The sequence below is a fragment of the Podarcis vaucheri genome (assembly GCF_965113315.1).
Source record: "Podarcis vaucheri genome assembly, chromosome: 13".
Taxonomy (NCBI): domain Eukaryota; kingdom Metazoa; phylum Chordata; class Lepidosauria; order Squamata; family Lacertidae; genus Podarcis; species Podarcis vaucheri.
Window position 1 is genome coordinate 18,224,263 of NC_138751.1, and position 22,760 is coordinate 18,247,022.

A 22,760-nucleotide genomic window follows, 5' to 3' on the forward strand; every position below is an offset into this window, starting at 1 on the left:
CACCTTTTTCTCCAAGGAGTTCAAGGTGGTGTATGTGGCTCTACCCTTCACCTTAGTTAACACCCCCCCCCTCTTGTGAGGTATGTTAAGCGGAGAAGCAGTGACTGGCCCAGGGTCCCCCAGTGAGCATCATGACTGAGTGAGCTTTTGAACCCTGGTCCCCAATGTCCTAGCCCACACTGACAAGAAAGTGCAAATTGCACGAAGGTGTCATCACTGGGTGCTTCTAGATGGGGACCTTGTTTTGCAACTGTGTCACAAAGATCTGATTTTATTTCTTCTGTGGCACACAAGCTTCTTCACTTTCTCATGCCTGCCTCAGTCGAGTGGTATTCATTGCTGCTCTGACACTTGCTGTCCACATGAGTGACCAGAACAGGCTTCCTCAGCCTCGGCCCTCCAGGTGTTTTTGGCCTACAACTCCCATGATCCCTAGCTAGCAGGACCAGTGGTCAGGGATGATGGGAACTGTAGTCTCAAAACATCTGGAGGGCCGAGGTTGAGGAAGCCTGGGCTAGGTATGTATATTGGCTGTATTTCTGTTCCTTGGGCTTCGGCCATTCTTTCTGCTACTTTTTTTCCATTCTGAGCATGCGTACCGCTATTTCTGCACATGTGGGCACACACATTTTTTTAAATCCCAGGAAGTGTGCAAGAACAAAGACTACCAGCCTTGGTTATGATGCTTCACACAAAAGAGTGGGCAAAATACAGACTTGGAGGGAGGCGGGTGGAGATGTCCATTTCCATTTGTTGTGTTCTTTTTCATAGTAAATACTTGCACAACAGCTTTTGTTTGTTTAGCCTGACCATTCAAAAGTGATGAAAGGCTTAGCAAAATATTTTGTTCCTCCCCCCCCCAAAAAAAGCCTGATAGATGTGTACTGTGATTACATTCTCCATGAGAACCTCTCACATTTTACTGGGTGCTCTGAAACAGCCATATACCTTTGGCATGAAGCAACACCTCAGTTTGGGGCTTGAGATGGCTGGAAGCAAAATTGCTAAACTGTGCTCAGGTGAGGAGCAGGTGGGATTAAGGGTGTAGAGATTGAGACTACCCACTCAAACACCAGGACATTTGTCCTGCACCAGTGAGCTTTTGCATAACAGCGACTGCCGCTGTATCATGGGAATTCAAGAGCAGGACTTCCCACAAGATGCGCTCGGCTCGTTTGCAGCATGTCCACATGAAACATTTGTATTGGTTTTTATTGCTTCTTTTATTTCTTGTATTGTATTGTATTTGAATTTTAAGGAATGGAAACTGCAATACAAGATCAGAAATAAAAGAAGCAATAAAAAGACAGTTCAGAACCATGCAACATCTTGCACAGGACGTTGCAATTGCTGCAACAGGCAGAAAAACCATTCAGTGGTTCTGTCAAGACTCTGAGCAATTCTTGGTGGAGGGTGCGGGGAGGGGAGTTTGGAAACCACTGACTTTGAGGATTTACCATTGGGCTTAAAATGTTAGAAACAGAGGAAGTACAGGCTGGCATTTTGATAGAGATGCTGCCCAGAGGCTGGGTGCATGAGCAGTGCTGATTCCAAAGTAAGCACACTTCTGGATGTGCACTGGGTGGGTGGAGGGTGGATATAATTCAGGACAGACCAGCCACTGATGGCAGTGAGAATATAACATAATAAATAATAGAATCCGATCAGGAAAGGCTGGGTGTTAATGCAGCCAGAAATCGGGAGAGAATATTTACAAATAAAATGCACCAAACCTTCCATAATTGCAAGTGAGGAGCACTTCATGGCAAATGAGAGTGTGCTGAAGTGAGGCCTACAGAATTTCAAGATTACAGAACAGGGACTCTGGCTGAGTTTCTACCAGGTCAAACTTCATCACTATGGTCACATCTGCTCCTACCATTTTCTTTTATCTACTTAACAAAATAAATAAATATTTATTTAAGCACTGAGAAATACGTAGGATTTTTGTTTTGGCTTAGTTGCATATGCAGGTGCATAATTGGCGCACATTCCTTTTGAAATCAGAGTTTGTCAATTCCTGCGAAAGATTTCTTCATCCAATTCCGTGTGTGTGTGTGTGTGTGTGTGTGTGTGTGTGTGTGTGTGTGTGTTTAATGCACCAATTACCACAGCACTGCTGCCACCTGGTGCTCAAAGTGAGACACTGGGAATTTCAGTCTTTCAATGCAGACTTCATTTTGAAAGAAATGGGCACACGATTTGAAGAAGCCCAGTAGTTGTTTGGAGCACCCACCTCTCTCGAGACAATGGAGTGCACCTCCAGGGGTGAAGCCAAGCTGCTGCGTTAACAGCAACAAAGTGACCTTCCCAGGGTGCAGTCCTGGGCAGGGGGTATGGAGGACCTGGGCTGCCCAGATGACAAGACCCTCATCTCAGCCTCACTGATGAGGTCCGAAGGAAAGCAGAGCAGCACGTTTGTCACCAGCTTGGCTGCAGGAGTCAGCGGAAGGAGGCACACAAGGCACCATCCACTCCAGATTTGTGTAGGGACTACTTCTTAGCCTTTTAATCTCCCAAAGATATTCCACAAGGCAGCAGAGGTGTGTTCCTTCTAGATGGGCTACCTTCCCAGGTTGACGGGCCCCACCTGCCCCTCACCTCCCTCTACCGCACATGCCAAAACCGCCATCTTGGACTCACTATTGGTCTCACCCCCTCATCTGCCAGAGCCTGTCTTTGCATGCAGGAGAAGCCCCTAACTCACCCAGGGTTGGAGGCCCATTGGCTACCCTCAACTGGTTTAGCCAGCCAGTCGAAGCCATTTCCCAGCTTTGAGGAGCCAAAGGTGAGAGCCAACCGCAGGGTGGGGACCAAAGATGGACAAGCTACCCCAGAAGTAGCAGGTACCACCACCAGAAGTACTACCCCCTCACTCTAAAACCCCATTCACCCCAAGCGGCGGAGGAAGCCGTTTGGGCACCTGTGGTGGTGAACCAGGGGCAACACGAGCCACCCATGCGGGTGGGGTGCACCACGGAGCCTCTGGAGTCTGCCTGCCTCCTCCCACTCAGCCGCCCTCCAACTGGGGGGGGGGGAGGCAGCGGGAGGACTGTTTGGCCAGCTCGGAGCCTGCGCGTGCCCAAGCCATCGCGTCTCTCCCAGGAGAGACGTGTGGCTCAGGCCTGCTGCAGGCCCCACGGTGAGTGCTGCCCGGCATTTTGTCGCCCCCCTCAGTGGCAACACCCGGGGCGGCCAGCGCCCCACCCCTTCCTCTGCCCCTGTGCCCAGTAGAGGCTGTTCTAAAGCATTCCAACTAAGTGATGAGCTATAAACTACCTGCAAGACTTGTCTAAAGTCTTGCAAACAAAGGTTGTGCAAGATCTATCTCCCTATCTGAAGAACAAAGCAGGGTAGTAGTATCTGCCAGACATCAGGCTAATTTAAAGCCACTGTCTTCTACCCACCCAGACCCATGACGAAACCGGTGATTAGCGTAAGAGAAGCTATGGATGGGTCTCCTTCCACCTGGCCCAGAACAGCTGAATCCCCTGCGGCACTCAGGAAAAAACAAGGAGATGGATATCCATGCTATTGCTTTTATTGCATAGTTTTTTGGAGTTTTATTTTTATTTATTTCATTTTAAACATTTATCTCGTTGACAGGCAACACACAGGAGGCAGTTGCAGACATAAAGGTTAACCAGTACAGCACTTCAGACAGACATATAAACAACCCAAACCAAGGCTGCATTTCTCCAGTCAAAGATGCTATGGGCTGCAGCACCCACAGGACATGGGACCTTGGAGGGAGGAAGATGAGGAAAAGTGCAATGAGCTTGGAATGGACACAGTCACAGATCTGATGCACAAAAAAAACACAAGGTTGATGGGGCTCACAGGCAAGGCTGTGAGAACATCGTTCCCAGGCCAGATCACCACCCCAATTTCTACACTGCAGCCTAAATGATATTAAAATACGCTTACATTTATGCAGCAGTGTTTAGATTTGTGGAGAGGAGGCCAGGAGGGAGGGCAGCTGCAGGGTCAATAAGACAGGGCAATGCATCACCCCTATCCTATTAAACTGCCTACACATCTTTTTTTTTGTAGCAGCTTGAAGATGTAGACAGCAAATAGTCAAAGGACAGGCCTGTATCTCGAGCCAAAAAAATCTGTTGAGAACAAACAAGCTTTGCTGGTCAACACAGAGCTCTCGCACTGAGCTCAAGCATTAACATTTGCAACTTGGTTTATACAGAAACCATTGGCTATTTTGGATCAAAATGAGGCATTTTTAAAAGAAGAGAGATAATTTCGGCAGCAGCTTATAAGCTTTGTGCCCTGACAGTCTATTATAGGCAAGTCAGTCCATTTCCCATGTCACAGGGGGCTGGAGTCCCCAAAACTACAGTTCCCATCATGCTTTGTGCTCACAAAGATGAGGACTCCAGCAGCAGCTTGGGCACCACCTGCTCGTTCCATTGTTGCTGCCATGATCTTCTGTTCCCCTCAAAGATTGCCAAGTGTGTTGTTATCCGGCAAGTGCATTTGGCCACATTTATAACACACTCTTAGACACGCTTACACAGAAGTAAGCCCCATTTAACCCCAACGGGCCTTGCTTCTGGGTAAGTGGATATAGGCCTGCAGTCGTCGTCCCCCTTTCATTTAGATCCTGCCTTCATCCAAAGAATCATAGAATTGTAGAGTTAGAAGGGACCCTGAGGATCATCTAGTCCAACCCCCTGCAAATGCAGGAATATGCAACTGTCCCGTACGGGGATCAAACCTGCAACCTTGGCGTTATCAGCACCATGGAGTCAAATGTGGGAGTCTCCAGCTGATCTCCCTTACAAGTAGTGACCCCAAGGCTGGCTGCTGCATCACATTCCTTCAGAACACGCAGTGGGCCCCTCCCCTAATTAGTTAATCCCACCTTTCCTCTAATTATTTTCGGATAGTGTGTATATTATGGTCCCTCCCTACTTTTTTATTCTCACAACCACCCTCTAAAGTAGCTAAGGCTGAGAGCAGGCCACCAGGCAAAGATCACAGAACTTGAGTGGGGATTTCAGAGTGATTCTCCCCAAGACAAATCTGACCCACTAACTCCTACATCATACTGGTCCCTTTTACCAGGAACCTTTCAATAGGTTAGAATTAGCTGTGTTAACATTTTGCGCAGCAAAGAGTTCTGTGTTGCAAAGGGCACGGCTATCCATCAGAACTCGCTTTCTACAACTTCTTTTAAATGAGTTACGTAAGCTTCCACCCCACAAATGAAACTGACTCAAGCCACAGTGTGAGGAGGTGGCTGAATATTGTTTGTTAAGATGCACACCTCCTTCACAGAACCCCAGTCCCTGAGTTTCCTGGCCAGGAGCCATGACAGCTTGACTGCTTACAAACTGATTTAGGAGAATACGTCTTCAGACATGCTTCTACCCCTTCACCAACTTCAGGCCTTGCACTAAAAAAGAAATAAATCTCCAAAACCATTCGCCATATTTGCCTGTGTTCAAAAACGTTTCTCCGCTATCACAAGGGACTAGAACCTTGGTTGTTTAACAACAGCAGTGCTAGAAATCTCAGCCAGTTAAACATGCAGCAGGTCCCAGATTAAAAGACACAGTCTTGCCTGCCAGTTTATTTTCTCTGAGCTAAGCATTCTTGTGCAGACATGAAGATGTTAACAGTGAGGACGATGAGGTTGAGATGAGACAGGGGATGGGAAGAGCTGTAAGGCAACCTTGTAAACCTCTACCAAACACATGAGTAGGTCAGGGCGAGTTATTAACACCCCAGCACAGATCTATGCATTAAAAATAAGAGCAGCGATTATACAGGCTCCAGAATAAATTAAGAGCAATAAGCAGCTGAAGAATTTCTTCCTTGGCATAATTTGCATTCTATTCCCCAACATATATAAATACCAAGCTTGTATGCATTACTACTTTGAAGGAGGGGGGTGGTATCCTGTGTTCTTCCAGTGGATATATCTGATAACAATCTTTGATGGTTGCTAAGCGAGTGAGGGCAAACCTTGAGGGTTGTATGCCACTAAATTTTGCTCAGACTCGCTGAAATTTATGTCCATAATGGGTGTGAAACATTGGACACAACCCTGAATAGTGCTCCTCCAAGAATTCTGCACGCAAGCCCCGATCCTGAAAAAAGCCAACTTATTTCCGCATTGCTGAACTTCCCTCCCACCAGAACCAAAAGTGTTTCTGAGGGGACAACAGAGTGTGGTGCCAAGTGCTGGAATTGACAGTCACCGGCTGAGGCCCATATCCCAGGAGGGGGGTCCAGGGCTCTGCTCCGCCTTGGTGTCACTGCTGTTCTCCCGACCCTCTCCAAGAGCACAACCGGTGACAGGAGCAAGAATAGGTGCCACCCTCCAGCTACATTGTCCTCCCCATTTCGGACAGTGGGGTTTGCGACAAGGACACCCCCCCTTGCGGGATCTGGAGCAGGCGCTGCGAGAGTGAACTGGATCTCCTCAGGGCGATTCTAAAGCTACTCTTCTTGATGCTGGAACAAGTATTTAAAGCTACGGTAGTCGAAGTTAAGACTGTGCAACGTTATAGGAAATATCTGTTTGTTTTTAAAGTGCAACAAGCAGCAAACAGAGAAGCGATGCTTCCTAAGACACTGCCTATGAGGTAAGCCACAAATAGAGTTATATAATATACATTTAAAAGGGGTGTGGGGAAGGGGTGTGGGGAGAGAGGTGGCTGAGGCCCACGGAAGAAAGTGTTCCGCCTTGTAACCTGGCAGGCTGGGTGAGGGTTGTGCCCGCTGCGTGCCTGAAGACATCTCCCGCTGCCTGTTTTTGCAGTCCCAGGCAAGCAGCAAAGTTTGGTGAGGGCCCTGGAAGTCCCACACAGGGCTGGCGAGCTGCAGGAGCTTGGTGGCTCTGCACAATTGTTATCTGGACAGTAGAAAACCCTCTCAAGAGACAATTGTTCCTTGCTTCGTGGCCCCGCTTAATACGGCTGTACACTTCCATACACTGACACACACAGTTCTGTCGTCCTTTCCTCATCCCCCCCACCAAGCCAGATCTGTGGAAATATCTACATAATTTAAAGCACATGAAATGCTCACGACTTTCCCAAAAGAATCATGGGAACTGTAGTCCGTCCCCCCAGAGCGCTACCGTTCCCGGCACCTTTAACAAACTGCAGTTCCATGGATTCTTGGGGGGTGGGAAGGCCATGTGCTGTGAATGTGTGTTGACGGTGCTTTAAAAGTATGGATCTGCCCTTTTCTGATCAACACTTCTTAGTGATGGATTCACCAGCTCCCACTAGCAACCTGTGGGAAATAGGGAGAGAGTGGGAAATAGGGCATGCTAAAGTATTACTAATAAAATGCCTAGGAACGTTCACATGAACAAAGAAAATAAAAAATCTTGGTCCCTTCGATCGGCTTTCCTTTTCAAACAGCAGTCATTTAAGCCCACGCTAATGTCAGAGGATCCCGAATTCCCCCCGTTTCCTCCTGAGTCGGCCTTACATGCCACCTAAACACCACATAGCAACTGCCACAGAGGGTCTTTTTCCCAGAGAGGAAGCCTCCTCCTTGCTGTGGCAGGCAGAGGTCTCTGTGTTGCCTCCCAACAGTGTCATTCATATGCTCCGATTACAGGGATCAAAATGACAGCGTGGCTCTCAGGAGGTTTCTGTGAGATGGAAACTTTGCAGGATGGCCTTTCCTTTGTAAATAAAACCTGCTCTCTCTCTCACACGCACTTCTCCGGCTACATTCAGAGTGAAGACAAAAGCCAGTAGCTAAAGAACGTAAAAACTGCTTGTTAACCTAACGGGACCGTGAGCAGTCGTGTTAACAAAGAGCAGCCAATGGCCCAAGTCCAGGCCTACCTAGGCCACATTCACACCTTACATTTAAAGCACCACCACACCGCTTTAAACAACCATGGCCTGCCCCAAACAATTCTGGGAGCTGTAGTGTGTGAAGGGTGCTGAGCACTGCTAGGCCGTCTCTATTCCCCTCACAGTTTAAAATTCCCAGAATGGTTTAAGGATCAGACCCCCTTTCCCACCCCCTTCCAACACCTCTTGGCACCCTTAACAAACTACATGTCCCAGAAGTCTTTAGCGGAAAGCCGCACCTGTTTAAATTGGTTTCATGGTGCTTTCAGTGCATGGTGTTGATGTGTCCACTGCAGGGAAGAATCTCATTTCCACCTTTCATTGCAAAGTTGTTTTTTTCAGATGCAAATGGTGTCCCACTGTGGCTAAAGAAATGCCTATGGAAAGCCCACAGACAGGACATGAACCCAACCGCACTCTCTCACTCATGCTCCCCAGCAGCCAGGATTCAGAGGCTTGGATACTGGAGGCATCGTGAGGAGGAGCCAACGATGGCCTTATCCTCTGCAAATCTTCCTAACCGCCTTTTAAAATAGTCACGCTTAACAATGTACTCTGCGAAGAGAAAAGACAGAACAAAGGAAGTAGTGTGGAACTTTCAGCAAATTAGGAACCCTATTATGTTTTGCTCCATTGCTGGCCTAGATGTCAACCCACTAGGTCGACCTTTGATATACAGGCTTTCTCCCATGAGGAAGTGGGGAAAAGTTTTGCCGGTGGAATTTGCCAACTTAAATCTCCTGATTCGACATCTCTTAAGAGACACAGACAAATACATGTATGGTGAACATCATTTCATATACGCACACACACACACATTTCCATTACAGTATTGGATCATTTTAATTGCTTGTTAACCCCCACATAGTGGGGAGAAAAGAATAATAACAAACCGCCCTACCAAAGTTAAGCCCCCACCCGTGAGAAGAAGAAAAAATTCCAGTTACATTCATCAAGTTTATTCCTAGAGAGAACCAGACTCGGAGGTCATCAGTGCAGGGGTTGGGGGTCAGTTCCATCCCCTTTCACTACATCTCCGGCTGGCTAGAAAGGAGCCCTAGAAGGCTGTCGAGACAGTGGTCCCTTCCTTGCCCTAAATGTCCTTGGTCGCCCTCTGCAGGAGAGGTGGCCGAAGAACCAAACACAACTCCGAAGAAAGATGGCAGATCTCCCTTCCCAGGGTAGACAAAGAGAGGAGGGGAAACGGCTGCCTTCGGTTCTGTTAAGGGTTTAAAAGGAGGGGTGGTGGTGTCAAATAGAAGTTAGTGTTTTGTGGGCTGCCTCTTACATTCAACTCCCTGCTACAGTGGTCTTACTGCTTTCACATACACCCCCACCCTGGCTGAGCGGACCGTAGAAAGACGAGGAGCAGCAATCAAGGCTTAGTGTTCTCTAAGTGGCTTCTTGTGAACCACAGGCAAAAAGGGGCTGCAAGTTCGGGAAGAGAGGGTGGCCTCAAAGGGGTCAGGAGGCGCCAATTTAGCAGGAGAGAGGTGTGTGGTTCAGCAGAAGCCACAAAAAGAGTGGAGAGAGAGAACAACACTAGAAATTGGGACGTGACTCTTGGTCCCACGGCTTGAAGGAAAGTTGGTGTGGAATGTGCATTTCCCCAGCCCACTCAGTGTCCCACTCATTTCTCCAACCCACACCAGCATCTCTCTCCCCGTCACTTCAGACATGGTCCTGAACCATGAGCTGCAAAGGTTCTACAGTGTTGCTGCCCCAGACTGGCAAGCAGGGTAGCGCAGAGGTGTCCCCCGTCTCTGAGACAAGTGGTTGGAAAAGTGGACTAGAAGGGCCTCCCCCAAAAGGAACAAGGTGGAGAGGATGGTGGGTCCTTGTAGGGGAGGAAAGGCTACATCACTTCTCGACCCAAACCACACCAAGGGGTCCTGTAGCCAAGCTGCTCCTTCTTGATGGGAGATGCAAAACAGGCTGGCAAAACCAGGCCTATGCAGGTGGGTGAGGAAGGAAGGAAGGAGGAGGTCAACATTCAAAAGGTTGCATGGACAGCAGCAGAGGATCATGGGGAGTGGGCAAGACTTGCCACCCAAAGGCTCATTAAAGGAATATATGGTATGTGTGTGCCAAGGCCTAGAAGAGCAGAGGGAGGTTTTAAGCAGCTTGCCATCTGGGTGGCTGGAGGGGGCACTGCAAGTCAGAACGCCCACCCGCTACCCACACAGACAGTACCCCCGATCCCAAGCCTCAGGGGTCCTTCTTTGCAGCAAAGGGGCAGAAGAGAACGAAAGTTACGTCAGATCTGCGAAGTGCTCCCGCATCCTGGGTCAGAACGCTGTGATCTTCACCTGGTTCACGCCGGTGATTAGATTGGCCACAGAGTGGTGGATCTGCCCCTGGATGGGGCCGTATTCCACCCTCTCTCCGTCAATGGTGAGGATGCCCTTGCGAGTGAGGGGCTCGATGCGGAAGGCACGGACGGGAATGTGGATGAAGTGGGGGCACTCCATGTCAAAGTGAGTGCCTTTCTCCGTGGCCAAGAACAAGCGGATCAGGGCTGCCCGGGAGATGCCCGCCTTGATGTAGAAAAGGTGGATGAGGCCGTCGTTGAAGCAGGCAAAGGGCGCCATGAACAGGTCGGCTCCCAGGTGAGACTGGTAGATGGCCAGCACAGAGACAAAGTCCTCCTCCACTGTCACCCATGACTTGGGCACCGGCTGGTCCAGAGGCGTCAGGAACTCGTCTGGGGGGCCGTGCAACTGCCGGGGAGACAGTGGGACGGCAGGCGTGGTCATGGGCAGCCCGGCCTCCCTGCGGTCAGCCACGAGCTCCTCCGACAGGTTCTCGAAGCTGAAGCTGGAAGAGTGGAAGCTGGAGGAAGAGGGTGGGGAGCTGGGCGAGGGGGTGGGCTCATTGGCAGGCTCCACCTCCTGGAAGCAGAGGGCGTGACGTTCCTTGCACAGGCCCAGGTCGGAGACGGTGCGGTGGAGCGGCCCGTGCTGGAAGGGGAGGCTCCCATTGGCCGCCATGGTGATGCTGCGCAAGATGGGGCGGTGGGCCGTGCCCTCCAGGGCGGGCAGGTAGGAGAGACGCCCCCGGTAAGTGTTCAAGGAGGCCAGGCGGACCATCGTCCCCAAGGTGAAGCGAGCCGGGCCGATGTGCCGGAACTTCTCGCTCTCAATGTCCACGTCGGAGATGAAGCCCCAGGCCACGCTTAGGAAGGAGAAGGAACGGGAGCCCGACGCGGTTGTGACCGACACCAGGTCCAAGGGGGTCACCGCCCCGTGGCAAAGCAGGAGGGTGCAGTTTGTGAGCAGCTCCTGGCCCAAGGTCTGCTCAAACCTGCCCGACAGAGTGAGAAATGTGTCAGGGTTGGAGAAGCTCACTTGCGCATGCAATCAAATGGCGAGAGGCTCCCAAGGGGGGGGGGGGAGACAAACACTGCCACAATGTGGGGTGCAGAGGCTGCATTTGTCACAGGGCAACAATAGCACTTACATTTCTGTTTAGCCGGCGAACAATAGGCACATGTGCAAAACGAGGAAGAAAGATATAAATAGCTCAGGGCCGTAATAACCTCAAGAACTGCCTCTCTCCATATGAACCTACCTGGACCCTGCGAACATCCTCTGAGTTGGAGACACACTTTTTAGACATGCATCATTCTGTGACACAGTAATTCAGTTTTTCTAGCAAACTGGAGGTTAAATTAACCCCTTTCCAGCCCGGGAGGAGCATGGGGAGGGTTTGTGCAACTCACCTACACACTGCAGCTGACACGCTAACATATTGCAACACAAAGTTTGGGAAGCTCTGTTATACACCTTTAGACGTCAGGCGAAAACGTTCCTCTTCAACCAGGCCTTTGGCTGATTGACATCTGATGCCGTTTTAAATGTGTTGTGGAAGGGGGGGGCGGGATATTGATTTGTTGTTCTTATTTTTACTATGCATTTGTGGTTTTTATATTGCAGCTTTATGCTGTGAACCACCTTGAGATCTATGGATGAAGAGTGGTGTACAGGTGTACCTTGGAAGTCGATCTTGCAGCCAATCGGTAGCCACGGAAGCCCCGTTCAGACATTCGGCTTACAAAAGAATGTTCGAAAACTGGAACACCCACTTCCGGTTTTCAATTGTTCGGGAGTTGGCATGTTCGATTTCCAAGGCGTTCGGGAGCCGAGGTACGACCGGACTAATATAAAGTGTCCCAGACACAAGTGTAGCTTGAATGCTGGACTACACCTGGGTAGACCCAGGTTCAAATCCATATCCATCCGAGAATCTCACTGGCTAACCTTAAACCAGTCCCTCTCCTTCAGCCTCAGCCTACACCTCGCAGGGTTGGTTGGTTTGTTTATTATTAAATTTTTATTAAACTTTCATAACTCACAGGGTTTGTTTTGAGACTAAAGGGGGGAAAATTGCATCCTGCTTTAAACCTCTTGGAGGAACGGCAGGATGAAAGCAGAATAAATAATGACCATGATTACGGTAATTAGTTCTCAGCATTGGCCAAGCTGCTGATGCAACTTGCTCCCTACCCTTGAAAATGCAAAATTACTTGCTCAAAATTACTGCAGCAAGTAGAACAGCCAGCTCTGAAACTGCAATCTGGCCTGGAAGCCCAGGTAAGTGGGAGCCTAATTAGCTAAAGAAGCAGCACTCTGTGTATATTTGCAGGGATTCTTAAATGCATCACCTTCACATATCCAAAAGTAGAGATCAGGTCCGGCTGAAGATGGAGCCCCAAGTATAGCCTACCCCCCTGCTTCCCAGAAGTGGTGTGGTGCAGAGCCCGTGTGGTGCAGCGGTTAGTGTACTGAACCTGGGAGTCCCGGGTTCAAATCCCCGCTCAGCCATAAAGCTCACTTGTATGACCTTGGGCCAGTCACTGCCTCTTAGCTTAAGCTGTGAGGATGAGAATTGTGTGCATGTCACCTTGAGCTCCTTGGAGGAAAAGTCGTAATAAAAATTGTACTAAATAATACAATCACTGCTGCGGTTTCTTTGTAGGAAAGCTTTCGTAGTGCCCAAAAACAGCAATATGAAGCAACTTTGGTACCAACAAATACAAATTTAAATATATATATTTTTAAAAAAATAAGCAAGAAGGTGGACTTACCCAGCTCTGAAGTTTATGGCTGCAGCTACTGCATTTCCAGACCCACAAGGGAGAATACCAAGGGGCATTTTTATGGCTTCTTCCCAGTCTGGCCGTTCCATCAAGCCATTAATCACCTGGAAGGAAGGAAGGAAGGAGGAGATGGGAAAGTATTCATAACCTACAATCCTAATAATGCAGGAAATGGGATGTGTGTTGGGGGGGGGCAGGAACAGCAGTCTGCAAATTCATGATCCAAGAAACCCAAAATTCTCTCACTGAAGGAACTGGGAGAGCAAAGAAGCTTCTGTAAAGACACCTGGACCTTCCGCTTTTGATCCATTCCAGCAACGTGCCTTGTAAAGGGAGGGCTGGGGGGGAATTCTAGTCGCAGGTTCTGGGCCCTGGAAAGTCCCTGAAGATAACAAGTTCAAAACCCAAACAGGGGCACCAAAGCCTATCATGCATTTTCTTCACTGCTGTAATTTGCAAAAATCTGAGTCAGGCTTTTTTGATGCAGTATTCAAAAGAAGAAGTACACCAGGACATTCACACACATGCCCCAAAGCAATGAATTGGGTCTTACGTGCCACAGTTCTAAGGGAGCACAAAAGGGCGACTCAGGAGACAAGTAACAGGAATAAACCCTAGTGAGTAGCCTAAGGGGAAGGTTCCAGGAGGCTGGAAGGCCAGTGCCTTGGCTAGCACTTTGTGAACAATACCTCATATAGAAGCCCATCTCCTGAAATGGATACAATGCCATCCCACTCAGCCAAGTTGATGTTCTGTACCAGCTCCCGGGCATGGTTCTGTCTCTCTGGGTCAGAAAAGGAATAAATAGCATACAGATTAGTAGCAATTCAAAGCCACACTCCCACCCGAAGAAACTGATTCAGTGGCTGACCACCAGGATACGATTTTGACCTGTTCTCTATGTCTTGTCCTAAGCGGCTGTCTACAAGTGAATGGAAACAGCAAACTGTTTGGGAGAAATTAGTATTGCTGCTGCTGAAATTATATTTGCATGCATACGTGTGTGTGTGTGCGCACGCGTGTATACACGCATGTACATATACATTATACAAATATAAACGAATGGGCATCACAATTTATTGCTGCTGTGATCGAAAGCTTTGAGGCTATACATTTAGAAGATGAATATACATTTAACTTTCTAGCATTTAATGCTAATGATTACTTAGGAGTTAAGAGCTATTTAAGTGCTCAAGAAGCTTGGCATACCTTCTTTTCATAATCTAGGATTATTACCCCCTTGTCACAGGTTGCTGTACAGAAGGACTGAGGCTGCTGTTTGCCTAGCAAGTTGGTGGCTGAGGCAACATTTCAATCAGGAACTTATGGCTCACAGGTTCTATGGCTCTTGCCTAGCTGCCACCACCACCACTACTACTGCTGCTGTTTTTTGTTTAAACAAAAGTAAGGTAAAGGGTAAAGGGACCCCTGACCACTAGGTCCAGTCGTGACCGACTCTGGGGTTGTGGCGCTCATCTCACTTTACTGGCCGAGGGAGCCGGCGTACAGCTTCCGGGTCATGTGGCCAGCATGACTAAGCCGCTTCTGTCGAACCAGAGCAGCGCACAGAAACGCCGTTTACCTTCCCGCCGGAGCGGTCCCTATTTCTCTACTTGCACTTTGACGTGCTTTCGAACTGCTAGGTGGGCAGGAGTAAACAAAAGTATCTGTTCCCAAATATTGCTGTGTTCCCATTTTTAACTGAGTTTCACTAAAGTACTTAAGAGTAGCCCAGCTAGTTCGGTAAAAAAAGAGCCCCACAACAAATGCATGACGATGACAGCAGCCCTTCTTTTCTGTAGATCCCCCGTTGTCTTATATTCAAAGATAGACTGCCCCTAAACACGCTGGCTCCATTGAGCTAGTATGGCTCAGAGTCACCAATAAGAACCAGCCTCCTCCAATTTGTCTACTCCCCCCCCAACTCCACTTTTGAATCCATCTACAGGCTGTGTTTCCTCTCCCCACATCCACAGGAAGTGCTGATGGTCACCAAGCTAGATGGCTTCTAAACAGGATTAGACAAATTCACGCCCACGCTCTGTGTCCACAGTGGGAAGCAGCGATACTTCTGAATACCATTTGCTGGAAACCACAGCTCTGAGGGTTCCACACTAGCATCCGGCTGGCAGCTGTGAGGACAGGAGGCTGGGCCAGACGGGTCTCTGTCCTGGTCCAGCTGGCTCTCCTGATGTTCTTACCCCCCCCCACAGCATCCATTCCCCTCCCCCTTGAAGGCCACCTTCCTCCTTCTGCTGCCACCTCACCTGTCTGGATCAAGTTGAAGCCGATGTCAGCCTCGGTGATCATGGGGAGGATGTGATTCTGGCACCACTGCAGGGCATTGCCCTTGCCTCCAAAGGGGTTCAGCAGCAGGAGCAGGCGACGGGGACGGGGCAGGAGGCTGCGGCTGATCTCTGGTTTGAAGGGAGAGAAGAGGGTGAACAAATCAGGTGTTGCATTTCCCCTGTTGGAGCTGCATCTGTAAGCTGGTGCAAAACAAGAAGCTGCCCGTGCGGTAAAGCTTTGCTGATTATTATTATTATCAAGGCATCAAGGACCAGCTTCACACATTACTACAGATCTGGGGAACTTCTGACCCTCCTGATAATGTTCAACTCCACTTCCCATCGGCTCTGACCACTGGCTGCACTGTCTGGGGCCAATAGGAGTCCAGTCCCATGGGAGGGGGCTGGCTCCTCAAGGACCGCCTCTCTCCATATGAACCTGCCTGGCCCTTGCAAACATCCTGTGAGGCCTTCTTCGTGTGCCTCCTCCACGAGGTCTGGAGGGGGCCAACATGAGAATGGGCCTTTTCTGCAGTGGCTCCCCATTTGTGGAATGCTCTCCCCAGAGAGGCTCACCTGGTGCCTTCATCATACAACTTTAGGCACTAGATGAAAACTTTTCCCTTCAACACTTCCCTTTGGCTGATTGACATCTAAGGCCCTTTTAAGTGTGTTGTGGAAGGGGGGATTATTGAGTTGTCTTTGTCTATATGTCTTTTGTGTTTTTTATATTGTAGTTTTAGGTTGTGAGATCTACAGGTATAGGGCGGTATACAAATTTAATAAATAAAAATAAGTAAATATCTGCATGACACATTTGACAGATACGTGACACTGCAAGACATTCACACAGCAGGTGTGCATTCCCACGAGACATGGGTAGCTGGGAGTTCATGCCCTAACAATGTCCAGTCGTACCTTGGAAGTCAAACGCAATCTGTTCCGGAAGTCCATTTCACTTCCAAAACGTTTGGAAACCAAAGCGCGGCTTCTAATTGGCTGCAGGAAGCTCCTGCAGGCAACCGGAAGCCGTGGAAGCCCCATCATACGTTCGGATTCCAAAGAATGTTCGCAAACCGGAACACTCACTTCCGGGTTTGCGGTGTTCAGGAACCAAAACATCCGAGTACCAAGACGTTCGGGATCCAAGGTACAATTGTACATCAGAGGCAAATGCCCAAACTGTGGTCGTTGCTAGCTTTCACCTGCGGGGGCTTGCTGATCCCAGATGCCTGCTGTGAATGCCTGGAAAACTAAAGTGGAAATCTAATCAAAGAAATCTAGTCAATAAATTATACCAAGTCTGAACTGATTCTGTCTACCTGAATGAATAAAACAATAGTTCTGAAGATGCTTTCTTTGTTTTGATAGTTGATCTATGTAATTGTCTGAGTAGAAGCAAGCCTTCCTTGGTGCAAGAGAAGAGGGAAATGCTTCTCTTGCAATGGCACAGCCTCCACCCATGATTTTTCCATAAGCACTTGTAGTAAAAAATGGTTTTCTCAAGCCAGTGTCACAGAGGTGTTTAGCGTGCTGGAAAGACCCAGGTTCAAATCCTCACTCGGCCATGAAATTGACCATGTAACGTTGAGCAAGTCACTCCCACTCCATCTCACCTTACTTCACAGGGTTGGTGTGAACATCAAATGGAGGTGGAAGAAGTACAAGGCCCTTGGAGGAAGGGCAAGATGAAAATGCCGTCAAAGTAAGCACATAAAAAAAATAACCTTTTCATAAGGCATTCTCCACCCTGCTGAGTCAAACCAGCCATCTTGTGTGTCTAAAGGACCTTAGTTCTGTTCTTTCCCTCTGTTTATTCAAAGTGATGTATTTTTAACTTTATTTTTATTCAAGTTCTTACAAAGGAATAAAGAATTATTTAAAAACCATGTTTTTAAAAGGCTGGCTGACCTTGTTTCCAAACCTGCTGACACTTGAGCCTTATTTATTTTTAATATCTACTAATGTAGAACATTTAATCTGCTAAACAGTGTAGCCACAGTGAGCACCACAAGAGAAACAAGGGTGGATGCTGACATTCGCACAAATACCATTTCCAGTTTTCATGGGTGGGGCTGAAAGCATTCATGTATCCTTAGACATTAACCGGCAATCCCAGACACATTTTCTGTTCATCACTGGGATGTACAACATTCACTGTGACACCCCCCCCCCCCGGCCCGGAAAGCTCATATTTGCAGTGGCCTCTAGTTTAAAGTCACTTGTTTCTACAGTGACTTCTTATGGTGCTGCAATATGCAGCTGACTCTGGGGAGGGAGCTGCCACTTAGACCACAAACAGATTTTCAGGAGAGTTAAAGGTGATACTGAGATCCATCATTTCCTGTGGTTTTCATTCATGTATGTGCTTTTTTCAAAAACCGTGGTCTCACCTTTGCTAGCCTTTACAGGGCATCGAAAACCCAGAAATAATGTTTAACCACAAATAGTGTAATTGAGACAGAAATTAAAACTGTGTTTGCTCACCATGACTAATGATAGCTGCCATGGCACCTTTAGCTTTCAGGGCGGGGGAAGTATCACTCCTCCTCATCCTTATATAGGTGCCTTATATAGGTTGCTTGTCTTTTTAAAGCCATTCCTTACAAGAGTATCAACCCTCGCTAACCTGCACACCCAGCGTCTTCCTCTCAGCCGAGCCACACCATACATTTAAAGCAAAGAAAGCGTAGCTCAGCCCTCAGAGAACTAGAATTCCCAGAACCCTTTTAACTAAACTACAAAGTCTGGCTGAGAAGAAGGTAGCAGGCTGGCTTTGGCTCCAGGGCTGCAATGCTGTGGCAGGGGAAAAAACAACCCCGCAAGTCCCAGGATTCTCTGGGGGAAACCGTGTGTTTTTAAAAGCATGGTGTAGCTCTATAGTCTCCGCTGGAATCATCTCGAAATGCTGACTGTTCCTGGCATGAGGCTGTGACCTAGAAATGGGAATCCCCACCACTAGACTTCCCGCTAGTTTTCCAAGGGCAAAAACACATGAGATAAAAAAGCACCCAGGCAGGCAGGAAGCCTTAATAACTAAGGAAGGAAGCTCTGAAGCCTGAGGCTCCAAAATAACTAATCCATCTTGGAAGGCAGATACTAATTTGGAAATACCCACAGAGCATAACTGGTTACGCCGAGCGGAAGGCCAAACGCTCTCTGGGCTGTACCTAAAATGAAGGTAGCACTTCGCTGCGCTGCCAAGGTTTGCGGTCAGTTGCATTCAGTGGCTCAAGGCTTTCATAAGACTTTCAGGTACCTTGAACTCCTTTCATAATTCTGGAGGGAACACCCAACGAGCAGAACTTGTGCCCATTTCAATACAAAGAGGAACAAGGTGAACTTTAAAGAGATGTAGAGATAGAGCATTCATCCTCAGGGTATTCCTCTGAGCCAAACTTCAAAATTTTGGGATACTTTGGGGAGGGGAAGGCATTAGGGGTCAAAACAGAGAGAGGCAATTTACCGTATTTTTCGCCCCATAGGACGCACCTTTCCCCCTCCAAAAATGAAGGGGAAATGTGTGTGCGTCGTATGGGGCGAATGCAGGCTTTCGCTGAAGCCTGGAGAGCGAGAGGCATTGGTGCGCACCGACCGCTCTCACTCTCCAGGCTTCAGGAAGCTATCCGCAAGCCTTGCAAGCCTGGCGGGAGTTCCCGCGGGCTCACAAGGCTTGCAGGCAGCAGCCTGCAGCCCCGGCGAGTGTCCGCAAGCCTTGCGCGCCCGGCAGGAGGTCCCGCCGAGCGCGCGAGGCTTGGGGCGGCAGCCTGCAGCCTGAAGCACGCGGAGCCCTCCGGAGGATGCCCCGTGCTTCGGGCAGGTGTGCGCAAGGCTTGGGGCGGCAGCCGCGGCGGGGGGGGGGATAAATTTTTTTTATTCATTCCCCCCCCAAAAAAACCAAGGTGCACCCTATGGGCTGGTGCGCCCTATAGGACGAAAAATACGGTAACCATTGCAGGGGTTGGGCTGGATGACCTCAGGGTCCCCTCCAAGTCTACAATTCTATGATTCTCTACAATTTCCTCCCTGTTGTAATAGTTTTGTTGCTGACAGGGGGAGCAGAGAAGAGAGTTAAATCCTCTCTCAGTGCCTTCTCTGATTCCATTTAATATCCACCCTCCCCCACCCGACCAGGAATTTGCATTTTTAAAAACTGTCATCTTACATATAAAGAATATAGGGGGCTGGAGCTCCCCCCTTTTTTTAAGTCTCTGGGTCCAGGGAGGACCTCTTTAAGAGGTGGGCATAACTCACTCCTGAAGCGAGGCATCGCCCACTTCACTGACCCTTTTCACTAGCCACAATGGGCAGGTAAATCAAGAATATGTAAAATATGTGGACTGCAGATGAAGGGTTTTGTGCGTGGCCAACCTTTGTGACAAATAAAAACATGTTTAATGGAAAACAATAGTCAGGGATATGGAAAACAAGTCCTACAAGCAAAGGCTGAAGAGCATGTTTAACCTGAAGATAAGAAGGCTAAGGGGACTCATAATAAGACAGAAAAATTTGCTCTCTGAGGGCCCAAAGGTCAGGACTAGCTCTCATGAGGTAAAGCAGCATTCCTGAATCTGGCGTCATTAGACTCCAACTCCCATCAGCCCCAGCCAGTGCAGCCTGTGGTAAAGGATTATGGGAGCTGTAGTCCAACAACACCAGAGGCCTATATGCCCCCAAGTGAGACAGGCCACAGGGAGAAAAATGCTTCACAAGAAATGATAGCAGCAACTTTGTTCCCCTTCCTTCTTGTGTTGAGGGCAGAGCATGCATACAGGTATCCAGTTTTATGAGAAAACAGTGGGAAAGGCACGTGCAGGAGATAACCCATGGGAATGTTTTGCCCCGAGAATGAATGCAATCTGCGGGGAGCCTTTGCTGATGAAGAGGGAGGGCTGTGCAAACAGAAACTTGGCTCCGTCCTCAGTGGCTCCCATGGGGTTCTGGGGAATGAAACGAAAAGCCGCCTGCACTGCAATCTGGGCCACGGATGAAAGAGCGCATAATTTGCATGGCACATGAGGGAGATTAGGACTGCTTAGGGTAATGAGAGCCAAGGTTGCACAGATACACGTGCCATCTCCGAGTGCCTTCTGGCGGTTCCCTCACTGCAAGATGTGAAGTTGTAGGGAACGAGGTAGAGGGCCTTCTCGGTAGTGGCGCCCTCCCGGTGGAGCGCCCTCCCACCAGATGTCAGGGAGATAAACAGCTACTACACAACTTCCTGTATTGGGAAGTTTTTTAATGTGCGGTGCTTTGCTGTGTTTTTATTACATTGTAAGCCGCCCAGGAGTGGCTGGGGCAACCTAGTCAGATGGGCAGGCTATAAGTAATATATTATTATTAATGCATTATTATTATTATTATTAAGGCCAGGAAAGTTACCATCTCTACAATCCAGGCTGAGGAAGGATGGAGAGTTCAGCCACCCCTGCCACTACATTACCATGCTTGGGGTGTTGCAGGAAGGGACTGTTCTCCTTTAAGGGCGGACTCGCTTTCTACACTGGGCACAGAGGAGTGCTCTGGCTATCCTTTGCCGGCCCACCTGCTGTGCCACCAGGGCAGGGCTTGGGGGTTCAAAACCCAGGGGGCATCGCTCCATTGGGTGGGCAGTAGCGCACGCACACACAAACCTGCTAAAGGAAGCAAGGCTGTGTCACCTTGTTCTGAAGGGAGTGAAGGACTCCACAAGGCCATCTACAGGCTCTGTTCAGTCCAGAGACAAAAATTAGCTGTACACTTCTGCATGGACGGAATTGGAGTCTGCTGAATCAGGCCAATGGCCAACATCCTGCTCTCACCGCAGCTGAGCCTGTAAGGTGGACATGAGAGCAACAGCAACTCGTGCCATTTGTGATTCCCAGCGCCTGGTATTGAGAGGAATGGTGCCTCTGACAGTGGAGGTAAAAAAGGAAACCACTGTGGCTAACAGGCACTGATAGTTCAAAATATAAGGTGGCTGGTTGTTGTTGTTGCTGCTGTTTTTCTGCAAAGCTGCCATTTATTCTGGGGGCGCCGTGGGGGAAGAAAAATAAAAAGTGCCACAGTTTGGGGTGGGGAAAACAGCTATAAGTTTGTAATGTCACACAACCTAATCTGTCAGGGCTTCCTTGCAAGAGACTCTGAGTAAAGGGAGACATTAGGCAAAATCGGCAATGGGGCACTGACATCCAGTGTGGCACAGCGGTTAGGGTGCCAGACTAGGATCTGGGAGACCAGAGTTCAAATCCTACTCAGCCACAAAACTTCCTGGGTGAAATCTGAGCCAGTCACCACCTCACAGGTTTGTTGTGAGGATGAAATGGAGGGGGAGAACCCCCGCCCACTGGGAGCGCCTTGGATGAAAGGTGTGATTTATACACATAATAACAAACAGAATTGCTTCCTGCAGTTTCTTTGAAGGGAAGCTTACTCAGCACAACCACAGCCCCAAAACATTGGTGAGAAACTACTTATTCATTTCCCTGGCTTCCTAATACATCTTGTCCAGGTTTAAGGAGGCCCTTGGCTGTGTGTGTTGTCACTGTCACCACCGCAACTTGGCTGCTGCGAGCTTACTGGGTGGCAGAGGTGGTTACCCAAAGAAGCCCAAAACAAACTATACCAAGTGCTCTGAGCCATTGCTGGAAAGTTAGCATGGGTGCCCTCCTTCCCAGTGCAAGGATCAGCAATTGTGGGGTGGGGGGTGGGGGGGTGGAGCCAGGTAGATGCAGGAGAATGCCAGGTGCTGACATCAGGGCCTGGGGCTTGTCTTCATCCCTGGACTATGGAAGCCTGCAGGAAGGCTCAGCGCCTTTTCTTAAAATCACTTCAGTGCCCCCAAAAATCGGCTTCTGAGAGGTTTGCAATGTAGAAAAACCAGCTAGGCAAAGAGTAACCTAAAGAAAACAATCCCAATCAAACACTGAAGTATAAACACTCAGAATTAAAGTATGCAAAATCATCATTAGCAACCCATGATTAAAATATACAATAAAATGAGTCCTTTCAAACATTACAGTAACAAAGACAGGAGATTATGTGTGCTTAGCCAGGGCACGGCTATGGTTGGGGGAGGGGGAGGCACTGCTGTACAACCATGATCTGTACAGCAGGGAAGAGGGAACTGCTGCTCCATCTGCTCACTCTTAGGATCTGGCCATTGGCCGTGCTTGCTGGGGCTGATGGGAGTTGTAGTTCAGCAACATCCAGAGGGCCAAAGGTTCCCTCCACCGGCTATGGGTAGTTGCTCGGAGCAGAGAAAGCAGGAGCTGCTGCAGAACCAGGGCACCCCAGGGACCCACAAGGGTGGGGGTCTTGGCAGCTACCCAGCAATGCCCACCCCTGATGCTGGTCCCGATTCCCAGGAGAGGAAAAACAACAACATGAAGCCAGAAAATGCAGATAGGGTCTACAGAGTAATAACGCAAGAGACGTCCTCCAGCATTCCTGGAAATATTGCCAGTGGGAATTACGTAAGGACTGTGTTGTGCCCATGGGCCAACCTTGTGCCCATGAACAACAGAGAGAGTGAAAGCACTCACAATGATGGTG

At 48.9% G+C, this 22,760-nt stretch overlaps 1 protein-coding gene across 3 annotated transcripts in view; it reads right to left on the minus strand.

Annotated features, from left to right (window-relative positions):
• Window positions 1-3,525: 3,525 nt before the first annotated feature.
• The window catches only part of SPHK2 (sphingosine kinase 2), a 31,028-nt gene continuing 11,793 nt past the window's right edge, over window positions 3,526-22,760 (minus strand). For all 3 annotated transcript variants that reach the window (XM_082195415.1, XM_082195417.1, XM_082195416.1), the window contains exons 3-6: window positions 15,207-15,356; window positions 13,629-13,723; window positions 12,928-13,043; window positions 3,526-11,144 (exon numbers count right to left, since the gene is read on the minus strand). In XM_082195415.1, the coding sequence (XP_082051541.1) occupies window positions 10,130-11,144; window positions 12,928-13,043; window positions 13,629-13,723; window positions 15,207-15,356 (1,376 nt within the window). In that variant the 3' untranslated portion in view covers window positions 3,526-10,129. The remainder of the gene's footprint in view (window positions 11,145-12,927; window positions 13,044-13,628; window positions 13,724-15,206; window positions 15,357-22,760) is intronic.